The 12,978-nt window shown below is 41.3% G+C and overlaps 1 protein-coding gene across 1 annotated transcript in view; it reads left to right on the top strand.

Moving 5' to 3' along the window:
- The window catches only part of RAD51C (RAD51 paralog C), a 44,247-nt gene extending 39,904 nt beyond the window's left edge, over positions 1-4,343 (top strand). Inside the window, exons 8-9 of the mRNA XM_011979185.1 lie at positions 2,476-2,536; positions 4,121-4,343. Of these exons, the coding sequence (XP_011834575.1) occupies positions 2,476-2,536; positions 4,121-4,225 (166 nt within the window). The 3' untranslated portion in view covers positions 4,226-4,343. The remainder of the gene's footprint in view (positions 1-2,475; positions 2,537-4,120) is intronic.
- The last annotated feature ends 8,635 nt before the right edge of the window (positions 4,344-12,978 follow it).

The raw sequence follows: 12,978 nt of genomic DNA, 5'->3' as shown, positions 1-12,978 counted from the left end.
TATCTTTAGTAGAGACGGGGTTTCACCATGTTGGCCAGGCTGGTCTTGAACTCCTGATCTCGTGATCTGCCTGCCGTGGCCTCCCAAAGTGCTGAGATTAGAGGCGTGAGCCACTGCGCCCAGCCTCAACATAGCTATTCTTGTATTACATATTAGCAGTTACTTTGTTTATGTTTAAAGTTGCAATTATGGATTATAGGACATTTTGGATTCGGCTGTATTTTGGTCTCTTTTTCTTTTGAATTGTGTCTGAGAAGAGGGGCAATTTCAAAATTAAGAGAGTAACAAATAAAGCCAAAATGTCCTTTTTGAATTGTCTTTGAAAACAAATCATTCTATTTTGTGTAAATAAATGACATAACTCTGAGAATCTTACTTTCCTCTACGTTAGAATCTGTATTTTTTATTTCAGTTTTATCACATTGTGCTAAAATATATGTATAATATAACATTTACCACTTTATGTTTACATACAGTTCAGTGGCATTAAGTACATTCATATTGTGCAACCATCATCATCCATTTTCAGAACTTTTTCATCTTCCCATACTGAAACTCTGTATCCATTAAATGTTAACTCTCGTTCTTTTTTACCCCCAGGCCCTGACAATCACCAGCCATTCTACCTTCTGTCTCTGAATTTGACTCCTCTATCTACCCCATATAATTGGAATCATATAATATTTGTTCTGGTGTGACTCGCTTATTTCACTTAGTATAATGTCTTCAAGGCTCATTTATGTTGTAGCATGTGTCAGAATTTTCTTCCTTAAGTCTGAATATTCTATTGTATGTACATACCACATTTTGTTTATTCATCTGTGGATGCACACTTGGGTGCTTCTGCCTCTGGCTATTGTGAATAAGTTACAGTGTATCAGTTTTAAAGTAATTCTTAAAAGCAGTTTTTTGTGGGTTTTTTTTTTTTTTTTTTTTTTTGAGATGGAGTTTCACTCTTTTTCCGCAGGCTGGAGTGCAATGGTGCGATCTCGGCTCACTACAACCTCCGCCTCTCAGGTTCAAGCGATTTCTCCTGCCGCAGCCTCCCGAGTAGCTGGGATTACAGGCATGCGCCACCACGCCCTGCTAATTTTGTCTTTTCAGTAGAGACAGGGTTTCTCCATGTTGGTCAGGCTGGTGTCGAACTCCTGACCTCAGGTGATCTGCCTGCCTTGGCCTCCCAAAGTGCCGGGATTACAGGCGTGAGCCACTGTGCCCAGCCAAAAAGCAGTTTTAAAGGTTTTTGTTTATATTTGTTGCTGTTACAGTACTTGAATATAGTTAATAAGAGCTTAGAATTTTATTTCTCAGCTACTTTTAGCTTTCAGTTTTATATTACTTTGTATAAAACATAGTAAAATCGGCCGAGCGCGGTGGCTCACGCCTGTAATCCCAGCACTTTGGGAGGCTGAGGTGGGCGGATCATGAGGTCAGGAGATCGAGACCATCTTGGCTAACACGGTGAAACCCCGTCTCTATTAAAAATACAAAAAATTAGCCGGGCATGGTGGCGGGTGCCTGTAGTCCCAGCTACTCGGGAGGCTGAGGCAGGAGAATGGCGTGAACCTGGGAGGCGGAGCTTGCAGTGAGCCGAGATTGCGCCGCTGTACTCCAGCCTGGGTGACAGAGCGAGACTCCGTCTCAAAATAAATAAATAAATAAATAAATAATTTATATATATATATATATAAAAATCCCACCTAAGCAGATCTTGTTCTGTCATGACTTATTTTTGGGACATAATCATTTTATATTATTATTACAGAGATGAGGGTCTCACTATGTTGCCCAGGATGGCTTCAAACTCCTGGTCTCAAGTGATCCTCCTGCCTTGCCCTCCTAAAGAGGTGGGACTACAGACATGAGCCACCATGCCTGGCTGCATCATTTTAAAACAATGTCTTCCTAGCTATTTTTATTGGTGTAATATGAGTAAGTGTTTCTCATTTGTAGTATAAGAAATTAACATCATTCTTCAGCAATAATGAAAAAAACATGATTACTGCAGACAGTTTGGAAAATATAAGCAAGCAACCTTTACTTTGTGATAACAACTATTAACTTTTTGATTGTAGTCTTCTATCAATTTTTTTAGATGTGTGTATACATACTTACAAATATGGGATTATATGGTATAACTGTTATTTAGTATATTATTAATACTTTCCTATCTCTGAATATTTTCTCCCACCTTTAGTTTTTAGCATAAGTAATATCTCATCATATATAAAATAATTTATTTGAATCAGTCATTGGACTTTTACATTGCTTTAAAATTTCTTATAACTCTTATATACATACGGGTATTTGAAGGGTGTATATTTAATATTTCTCTCGTTTTTGTGTTCTTAGAGAAAAAAGAATAGAATTATTAATATAATAAACCTAAACATTTAAATTATGAGTTTGGTCATCTGAACTTTTAATTAATTAAGTTCATGTGTTTGTATGTATTTATTCTTTTTTTTTAAGCAGGTTGGCAACATTGTACAAGTCACCCAGCCAGAAGGAATCCACAGTACTGTTTCAAATCAAAGTCAGTGTTATTTGATTAGAGTGGGATTTTGCTATTGATGGGCAGTAATTATCTAAAGAGAGAATTTACAACTTGCTTCTGTTAACTTCTGTAGGCAGCAAGCATATTTGAGGACAGCTTTTGATGCTTAGAACATTGTCCCCAAAATAGTAGTGTATACAGAATATTGTAGTCACAAATGGACTGAAATTTATTCTTAAGAACAGAGGAAATACTTATTTTGGGGTAGTGTGTTCCATGCCATATGTAATGTCAGGATATTAAACATCTTTAAACTGAAAGTTGTTGAAGATTTCCAGAAAAGAAAAAATACTAACATTATTTATTTTGGTCTGTAGGTATTATAGATCTATTGTAGCCACCAAATATAGCCCACTTTAAGATGTTAATTTTTCTGTGAATTTACATCATAGAACACACATTTTTTGACTGAAATATACATATTTATCAATAGTGTTGAGCCAAATGTATTTTTGGCATCTCTTTTTGTTTTTGAGATGGAGTCTGTCTGTGTTGCACAGGCTGGAGTGCAGTGGCGCAATCTTGGCTCACTGCAACCTCTGCCCTACTGATTTAAGCAATTCTCCTGCCTCAGCCTCCCTAGTAGCTGGGATTATAGGCGTATGCTACCACGCCTGGCTAATTTTTGTGTTTTTAGTAGAGATGGAGTTTCGCGATGTTGGCCAGACTAGTCTCAAACTCCTGACCTCAAGTGATTCGCCCTCCTCAGTCTTCCAAAGTTCTAGGATTACAGGCGTGAGCCACTGGGCCAGGCTTTATCTCATTTTTATAAGGACATAAACAGAAATAGAGATTCTGAAACGGAATTATCCACTTAGTTTTGCACTGCCCAGGTGTCTTTGAAATAGCCTAGTTGGAAAAAAAAAAAAGAGAGAGAAATATCCTAGTTGGAAAACTTTAGAGTATTTAATTACAAAAATAAATCTGTAAAGTACCTAAGACTTAGGTTATTTCCTTTTACTTCTTCTAACAAAGCTATCATAAAGTTTGTTAGGATTGTCCTTTACAGAACATTTTTATAATGCAATGTTATTTCTGTGTGTGTATATGCAAGTGTATAAATAAGTATATGTAAAATACTCTTAATATAACCCAGGCTTAGGCACCTATCCATGAGATTTATCCTCTTCATTCACAGTGGTTGATAAATTTCTATCTCAGGAACTTTCTTTTTTTTTTGGAGACGAAGTCTTGCTCTTTCACCCAGGCTAGAGTGCAGTGGCACAATCTCGGCTCACTGCAACCTCCGCCTCCCAGGTTCAAGCAATTCTCCTGCCTCAGTCTCCAGAGTAGCTGAGACTAGAGGTGTGCGCCACCACGCCTAGCTAATTTTCATATTTTTGGTAGAGATGGGGGTCACCATGTTGGCCAGGCTGGTCTTGAACTCCTGACCTTGTGATCCACCCACCTCGGCCTCCCAAAGTGCTGGGATTACAGGTGTGAGCCACCGCACCTGGCCCTAGAATAAAGTAGCTTTCTTATTAATTACTTAAAAATATTTCTAAGATCAGTCTTCAAATGTTCTTAAATCATATTTGTATATGTATTTTTTTTATCTTTCAGCCTCAGGGATTTAGAGATACTGTTGTTACTTCTGCATGTTCATTGCAAACAGAAGGTTCCTTGAGCACTCGCAAACGGTCACGAGAACCAGAGGAAGAATTATAACCCAGAAACAAATCTCAAAGTGTACAAATTTATTGATGCTGTGAAACCAATGTGTACAAGTGGACTTGTTACTTTAAAGTATAAATAAACACTATGGCATGAATGAATCCAGATTATATGAAGTGAATGGGAAAAATACCTAAATATGATTCTGTGAAAGTTTTTCTAAAGCAGTATTCTGCAATTATATTTTACCCTGTTTTCATTTTCAGTAACATTCAGTAGAGATGATGATTATATTTCACAAATGTGGAAAGCTGATCTCATGTGGCTAGTCTGAATTTACCATTCAGACTGTTTTTACCCCTTTCTTTCCTAGTTGCCTAGAAAATCTTAGGAAGAAAAGATTTTTTCATATTCTTATTGTGGTTTTTTTTTTGTTTTTTGTTTTTTGGTTTTTTTGGAGATGTAGTCTCACTCTGTAGTCCAGGCTGCAGTGCAATGGCGCAATCTCGGCTCACTGCAACCTCCACCTCCCAGGTTCAAGCAATTCACCCGCCTCAGCCTCCCGAGTAGCTGGGGTTTCAGGCACCCGCCATCATGCCCGGCTAATTTTTTTGTATTTTTGTAGAGACGGAATTTTACCATGTTGGCCAAGCTGGTCTTGAACTCCTGACCTCAGGTGATCTGCCTGCCCCTGCCTCCCAAAGTGCTGGGATTACAGGCGTGAGCCACTGTGCCCAACCATGTTCTTTTTAAATGTAAGTTTGATAATTCTTTAAAATGACCTGCAGCACCATAAGTCAGCATATCATTCTGTTCAGTTTTATTAGGTAAGATACAAATTTTAGGTGACCACACTGATTTTAGTGACCTCAATCCTAAAATCTAAGCCATTTGTTTAGCATTTAATGATGTTTTATAATGTTAAAGGGAGGACTTTGGAGCTGTTATCTCTCTCTAGAGATTGTTTGGAACATATATCTTCCAGAATAGGTTGATAAGCTCACAATCATTTACTGCTACGTTTTTTTGTTTTGTTTTGTTTTGAGACAAGGTCTCACTCCCAGGCTAGAGTGCAGTGGCATGATCACAGCTCACTGCAACCTTGACCTGGGCTCAAGCAATCCTCTCACTTCAGCCTCCTGAGTAGCTGGAACTACAGGTAGGCACTACCATGCCCTGCTAATTTTTGGATTTTTTTGTAGAAACAAGGTTGCCCAGGCTGGTCTCAAACTCCTGGGCTCAAGCGATCCTCTTGCCTTGTCCTCCCAAAGTGCTGGGACTGCAGATGTGAGCCACCACACCTGGCCTTATTTCTATATTTTGAAACACGGTATGATCCATTGTAGAATTCTAGTTGTTACGTTGAGATTTTTCTTTGAATAATCTTAACTTTGCTGAAATAAGTTAAAGATTTCAATTATTGATGGTTTCAAAATCACCTAAAAATATTTTGGCACCTGGCTCTTCGTACTTTTCAACTTACTCACAAAATTTACTTTGGGTCCCTGTGGGGGAAAAAAATTAATTAATTAGTTAATTAATTTTTCTGTCTCTTTTGAGACAGAATCTCACTCTGTCACCGAGGCTGCAGTGCAGAGGCACAATCTTGGCTCACCGCAACCTCCACCTCCAGGATTCAAGTGATTCTTGTGCCTCAACCTCCCACGTAGCTAGGATTACAGGCATGCACCACCATGTCAAGCTAATAGTTTGTATTTTTAGTAGAGACAGGTTTCTCTGTGTTGGCTAGGGTGGTCTTGAACTCCTGGGGCTCAAGTGACCCGCCCACCTCTGCCTCCCAAAGTGCTGGAATTACAGGTGTGAGCCTGCGTGCCCAGCCATATTTATATATTTATTTTTAAACTTTTGTTTTAGGTTCAGGGGTACATGTGAAGGTTTGTTACATAGATAAACTCATGTCACAGGGGTTTATTGTACAGATTATTTCATCACCCAGGAATTAAACTCAGTACCCAATAGTTACCTTTTCTGCTTCTCTCCTTCCTCCCACCTTCCACCCTTAGGTAGTAGACCCCAGTGTGTGTCTGGTTTTTTTTTGTTTGTTTGTTTGTTTTTTTAATTTTTATTTTTGAAATGGAATCTTGCTCTATCACCCAGGTTGCAGTGCAGTGGCAGGATCTTGGTTCACTACAACCTCCACTTACCAGGTTCAAGCGATTATCCCACCTCAGCCTCCAGAGTTGCTGGGATTACAGGCACACGCCACCACACCCAGCTAATTTTTTGTATTTTTAGTAGAGACGGGGTTTCATCATGTTGTCCAGGCTGGTCTCGAACTCCGGACCTCGTGATCCACCCACCTTGGCCTCCCAAAGTGCTGGGATTACAGGCATGACCCACCGTGCCTGGCCTGTTTTTTCTTTTGCTTTCATAAGTTCTCATCATTTAGCTCCCACTTGTGGGTGAGACATGCGGTATTTGGTTTTCTGTTCTTGCATTAGTTTGCTAATAGCCTCTAGTTCCATCCATGTTCCTGCAAAAGACATGATCTTGTTCTTTTTTATGACTGCAAAATTATTTGAATAATTGAATATTAAATACTGTAGCAGCAATATTTTCCAAATTTTAGTGATAGGTGTTATTTCCTATCCCAGATTAAACAGTAAATTTATAAAATTATGTCAGTGTAATTCTTTTCTGCAATTGATTATATAGAATAGCCATCATCTACCAGGACTTGAGAGTGAAAGCAGGCACTGCTAACAATTATGCCAATACAGAGGCTATAAACCAAGACTAACTTCAAATCACTTCTCTGACATAGAATGACTAATTGTGACTCTCTTTTGTGGGCCTCAAAGCATATAATTTATTATAATTGATGCCATCATTTTAACAAATACCCATCACTTTATATTCTGGCTTCTGAAATCATAAAATCAGGAGTATGAGGGCGTTATAAGTGATAAATATCAGTGTTACCAAGCATCAGATGAAGTAAAATAATGTAGGATCTCTTTTTTTTTTTTTTTGAGACAGAGTCTTTGTCACCCAGACTGCAGTGCAGTGGCACGATCACTGCTCACTGTAGCCTTGACCTCCCAGTCTCAAGTGATAATCTTTCCACTTCAGACTGGAAAGTACAGGCATGCGCCACCACGCCCAGCTAATTAATTTATTATTTTGTAGAGACAGGGTCTCACGATATTGCCTGGGCTGGTCTCAAACTCTTGGGCTCAAGTGATCCTCCTGCCTCAACCTTCCAGAGTGCTGGGATTACAGATGTGAGCCATTTGGCCTGGCCTCCAGAATGTCTTTTTGTAAAGTATCGTAACACTGTACTGTATTTTATGTATTTATTTATTTATTTTGAGACAGTCTTGCTCTGTTGCCCAGGCTGGAGTGCAGTGGTGCAATCTCAGCTCACTGCAACCTCCACCTCCGGGGTTCACGTGATTCTCATGCAGCCTCCTGAGTTCCTGGGACTACAGACATGCACAACCATGCCCAGCTATTTTTTTTGTTTTTTTGAGATGGACTTTCACTCTTTTTGCTGTGTCACCTGGCCCGGAGTGCAGTGGCACCATCTTGGCTCACTGACACCTCTGCCTCCTGGGTTCAGGTGATTCTCCTGCCTCAGCATCCTGAGTAGCTGGAACTACAGGCACACGCCACCACACCTGGCTAATTTTTGTATTTTTAGTAGAGACAGGGTTTCACCATATTGTCCAGGCTGTTCTCGAACTCCTGATCTCACATGATCCGCCCGCGTTGGCCCCCCAAAGTGCTGGGATTACAGGCTTAAGCCACCGTGCCCAGGCCCCTTAGAATTTTTTGTTACTTGGTTTTAACTGAGGATATGATAGTACACCTATGTCCCACACTTTATATAGGCTTGCCATCTAATGCTACACCAGTAAATTGGTTAAAGTCTCAACTTTCTGGCAAACCAATGATTGCATCCAGTTTTCATCTTGTGGTTAGTTTGGCAAATCAGCTCAGAAGTATTTTTTCTTAGAAAAAATAAATTGTGGCCAGGCGCGGTGGCTCACGCCTGTAATCCCAGCACTTTGGGAGGCCGAGACGGGCGGATCACAAAGTCAGGAGATCGAGACCATCCTGGCTAACACAGTGAAACCCCATCTCTACTAAAAATACAAAAAATTAGCCGGGCGCAGTGGCGGGCGCCTGTAGTCCCAGCTACTCAGGAGGCTGAGGCAGGAGAATGGTGTGAACCTGGGGGGCGGAGGTTGCAGTGAGCCGAGATCGCGCCACTGCACTCCAGCCTGGGCGACAGAGTGAGACTCCGTCTCAAAATAAATAAATAAATAAATAAATTGTATTTTTAGCTTCAATTTTTGTGATATGTAGCTTAAAACATATTTATATAGTTCTTTATTATTTATGACACACTTTGGCCGGGCACAGTGGCTCATGCCTGTAATCCCAGCACTTTGGGAAGCCAAAGCGGGTGGATCACCTGAGATCAGGAGTTCAACACCAGCCTGGTCAATATAGTGAAACCCCTACTCTACTAAAACTACAAAAATTAACTGGGTGTGGTGGCACATGCCTGTAGACCCAGCTGCTTGGGAGGCTGAGGCAGGAGAATCTCTTGAACCTAGGAGGCAGAGGTTGCAGTAAGCTGAGATCACGCCACTGAACTCCAGTCTGGGTGACAGAGCGAGACTCCATCCCAAAAAAACAACAACAACAACAACAACAACAAAACACTTCTACATCATTTTATTTGATTCTTCTAGCAGCTCTGTAAGGTGGATGTGATAGGCTAGCCTGTCTGCTTTTCATCTTTCCTTCCATCCATTCAGTGCCTAACACACATTTAACCACTTGTTGAAATAATATTTCAAATAAGATTTTGAATACATTGTGGTTTTTCTTTTTTCCGTTTTGTTTGTTTGTTTGTTTGGTTTTTTTTTGGTGACCCTGACGTGATATGAACAAATTCTGTTTTTCAAATGGTCAGATGAAAATACTATTTGGTCACGACTAGGATGGTGTTTATAAGCCACCTGTGTAACTGGGTCTACAGGCGCAGGCCACCGCCCAGCTAATTTTTGTATCTTTTGTACAGATGGGGTTTCCTATGCTGCCTAGGCTGGTCTTGAACTACATTCTGTTGATCTGCCTGCTTCAGCCTACCAAAGTGCTGGGATTATAGGCATAAGCTACCACACCTAGCCTTAGCATGTTTTTAGTATTTATCCATGTTGTAGCATATATAAGAACTTCATTTCTTTTTATTGCTAAATAATATTCCTTGCATGTATATATCACGGTAGTCCCCCTTTATCTAAGGGGGATACATTCTAAGACCCTCCAGTGGATACCTGAAACCAGAGGTAGTACCGCACTTCTATATGTATGATGCATGAATTTTTTTCCTCACAATTTCATGGATAGAAGACTCGTGGTTTTTTTGTTCGTTTGTTTGGTTTTTTTGAGATGGAGTCTTGCTCTGTCGCCCAGGCTGGAGTGCAGTGGCGCTATCTCAGCTCACTACAAGCTCCGCCTCCTGGGTTCATGCTATTCTCCTGCCTCAGCCTCCTGAGTAGCTGGGACTTCAGGCGCCTGCCACCACGCCCGGCTAATTTTTTGTGTTTTTAGTAGAGATGGAGTTTCATCGTGTTAGCCAGGATGGTCTCCATCTCCTGGCCTCATGATCTGCCCACCTTGGCCTCCCAAAGTGTTGGGATTACAGGTGTGAGCCACCGCGCCCAGTCAAGACTCGTTTTTTGTTTTTGTTTTTTGAGATGGAGTTTCACTCTCTCTCTCTCGCACAGGTTGGCTCACTGCAACCTCCGCCTCCCACGTTCAAGCGATTCTCCTGCCTCAGTCTCCCAAGTAGCGGGATTACAGGTATGTACCACCACACCCAGCTCATTTTTGTATTTTTAGTAGAGTCAAGGTTTCACCATGTTGGCCAGGCTGGTCTTGAACTCCTGACCTCAGGTGATTCACTTGCCTCATTCTCCCAAAGTGCTGGGATTACAGGCGTGAGCCACTGCGCCCGGCCAGAAGACTTGTTCTCACCATAGCTCTTAGCGATGTTGGCATAACATTTTTTTCTTATTAAATCTACAATTTTTACCTTTTCACTAAAAAGAAGAAATTTATGCCATCTCGTTAGCATATCCTATTCGCCAGCATCACTACTCTTGCAATTTGGCACCATTATTAAGTAAAATGAGGCCTATTTAAACTGAAACACTGCCATACTGACACCTGACAGTTGATCTGATAACCGAGTCAGCTATTAAGTGACTAATGGGGCAGGTAGCATATACAGACGGATGATTCATGTCCCAGGCAGGACAGAGCAGGATGGTGCAAGATTTCATCATGCTACTCAGAATATTGCACAATTTACAACTTAGGAATTGTTTATTTCTGAAATTCTCCACTGAATATTTTTAAACATCGGTTGACCTCAGGTAATTGAAACTGTGGAAAGTGAAATCATGGGTAAGGAGAGACTACTACTGTACATTTTGTTTATCCATTCTTCTGTTAATGCATGTGACCCCAACCGCCAGGGCACAGACTGATGCTGGTCAGTGGCCTATTAGAAACTGGGCTGCAGAGCAGGAGGTGAGTTTTGGGGGAGAAAGTAAAGCTTGGTCAGTATTTAATAGCCACCCTTCATTGCTCAAGCTCCGCCTCCTGTCATATTAGCAGTGCCATTAGATTCTCATAGCCTGAACCCTATCGTGAACTGCGCATGCAAAGAATCTGGGTTGCGTGCTCCTTATAATAATCTAATGCCTAATGATCTGTGACTGTCTCCCATCACCCCAAGATGTGTCCATCTAGTTGGAGAAAAACAAGTTCAGGGCTCCCACTGATTGTTGTGTAATTATTTCATTATATATTACAATGTCATAATAGAAGTAAAGTGTACAATAAATGTAATGTGCTTGAATCATCCCAAAAGCATCCCCCCTGCCCCTGGTCAGTGGAAAAATTATCTTCCATGAAACCAGTCCCTGATGCCAAAAACGTTGGGGACCACTGTGTTAATGGACATTTGGTGGACATTTAGATTGGTTTTGTTTTATTTTGTGTTTGAGACAGAGTTTTGCTCTTTTGCCCAGGCTGAAGTGCAGTGGCGTGATCTCAGCTTACTACAACCTCCGCCTCCTGGGTTCAAGCAATTCTGCCTCACCTTCCCAAGTAGCTGTGATTACAGGCACCCACCAGTATGCCCGGCTAATTTTTGTATTTTTAGTAGAGATGGGGTTTCACTGTGTTGGCCAGGCTGGGCTCAAACTCCTGACCTTGTGATCTGCCTGCCTCGGCCTCCCAAAGTGCTGGGATTACAGGCGCGAGCCACCAGGTCCGGCCTTGTTTGTTTTTTGACACAGGGTCTTGCTCTGCCACCCAGGCTGGAGTGCAGTGGCACAACTATGGCTCATTGCAGCCTCCCAGGCTTAGGCAATCCTCCCACCTCAGCCTCCCAACTAGTTGGGACTATAGGCACATGACACCATATCTGGCTAATTTTTTTATTCTTTGTAGAGATGGGGTTCCGTCATGTTGCCCAGGTTGGTATGGAACTCCTGGGCTCAAGCAGTGCCCCTGCCTGGGCCTCCCAAAGTGCTGGGATTACAGACATGAGCCACCAGGCTGGAGTGCAATAGTGTGATCCTAGCTCACTGCAACCTTCAATACTTGGGCTGTAGCCCTCCTCCCAGAGTAGCCTCCCAGATGCACATCACCACTTTTTTTTTTTTTTTTTTTTGAGACAGAGTCTCGGTCTGTCTCCCAGAGTGGAGTGCAGTGGCACAATCTCGAGTCACTGCAACCTCCACTTCCCGGGTTAAAGCAATTCTGCCTCAGCCTCCAGAGCAGCTGGGACTACAGGTGCCTGCCATTATGCCTGGTTAATTTTTGTATTTTAAGTAGAGATGGGGTTTCACCAGGCTGGTTTGAACTCCTGACCTTGGGTGATCTGGTGATCTGCCCACCTCGGCCTCCTAAAGTGCTGGGATTACAGGCGTGAGCCACTTTTTTGTTTTTTTTTTTTTTTTTTTTGAGACAGAGTCTTACTCTGTCACCCAGGCTGGAGTGCAATGGCTCGATCTCGGCTCACTGCAACCTCTATCTCGGGCTCAAGCGGTTCTCATGCCTCAGCCTCCCATGTAGCTAGGATTACAGGCATGCACCACCACACCCAGCTATTTTTTGTATTTTTAGTAGAGACAGGGTTTTACCATATTGGCTAGGCTGATCTTGAACTCCTGACCTGAAGTGATCCCCCATCTTGGCCTCCCAAAGTGCTGGGATTACAGTCATGAGCCACTGCACCTGGCTCGTATATTAGCTATTCTTATTTTTCTCTCTATTGTATTTTACTTTTCTTGTTGATAACCTTCTTACTAAACTGTTTGCAACTAGTGATAAAATTACAGTATAATGTGGTAGAAAGAACGTGGGACTAGAGTTGGAAGATATGCATTTTAGTTGCATGTGAGACATTACCAAGCCATGCCAGTTTGGGCACCTTTATTTTTTCATGCCTTTACCTTATTTCTCAAACAAGATAAGACTAAATGATTGCTAAATTCATTGGTCTAAATTTTATGGGTTTTGCTTTTGTAGAGGCAATATTAAATATTCACTTTAAATGATCAATACTGGAAACATGGAAAGGAGTGACATTTATACACTTTTATTTTCAAAATCAATAATATTAGGGATCCCAATATAATACATTGCATTTCAGTTTTGAGACTAATGTTGAAATGTTATATTGCTTTAAAAAATAACAACATTGAGTTGCAGAAGAGAGGCTGGCTGTTCATAATACGTATTTTTAGTTAACG

This window comes from Mandrillus leucophaeus, unplaced genomic scaffold (genome assembly GCF_000951045.1).
Source record: "Mandrillus leucophaeus isolate KB7577 unplaced genomic scaffold, Mleu.le_1.0 Scaffold20, whole genome shotgun sequence".
NCBI classification, from domain to species: Eukaryota; Metazoa; Chordata; class Mammalia; order Primates; family Cercopithecidae; genus Mandrillus; species Mandrillus leucophaeus.
Note: the sequence above shows the minus strand (reverse complement) of the source record. Positions and strands in the feature narration are given on the sequence as shown.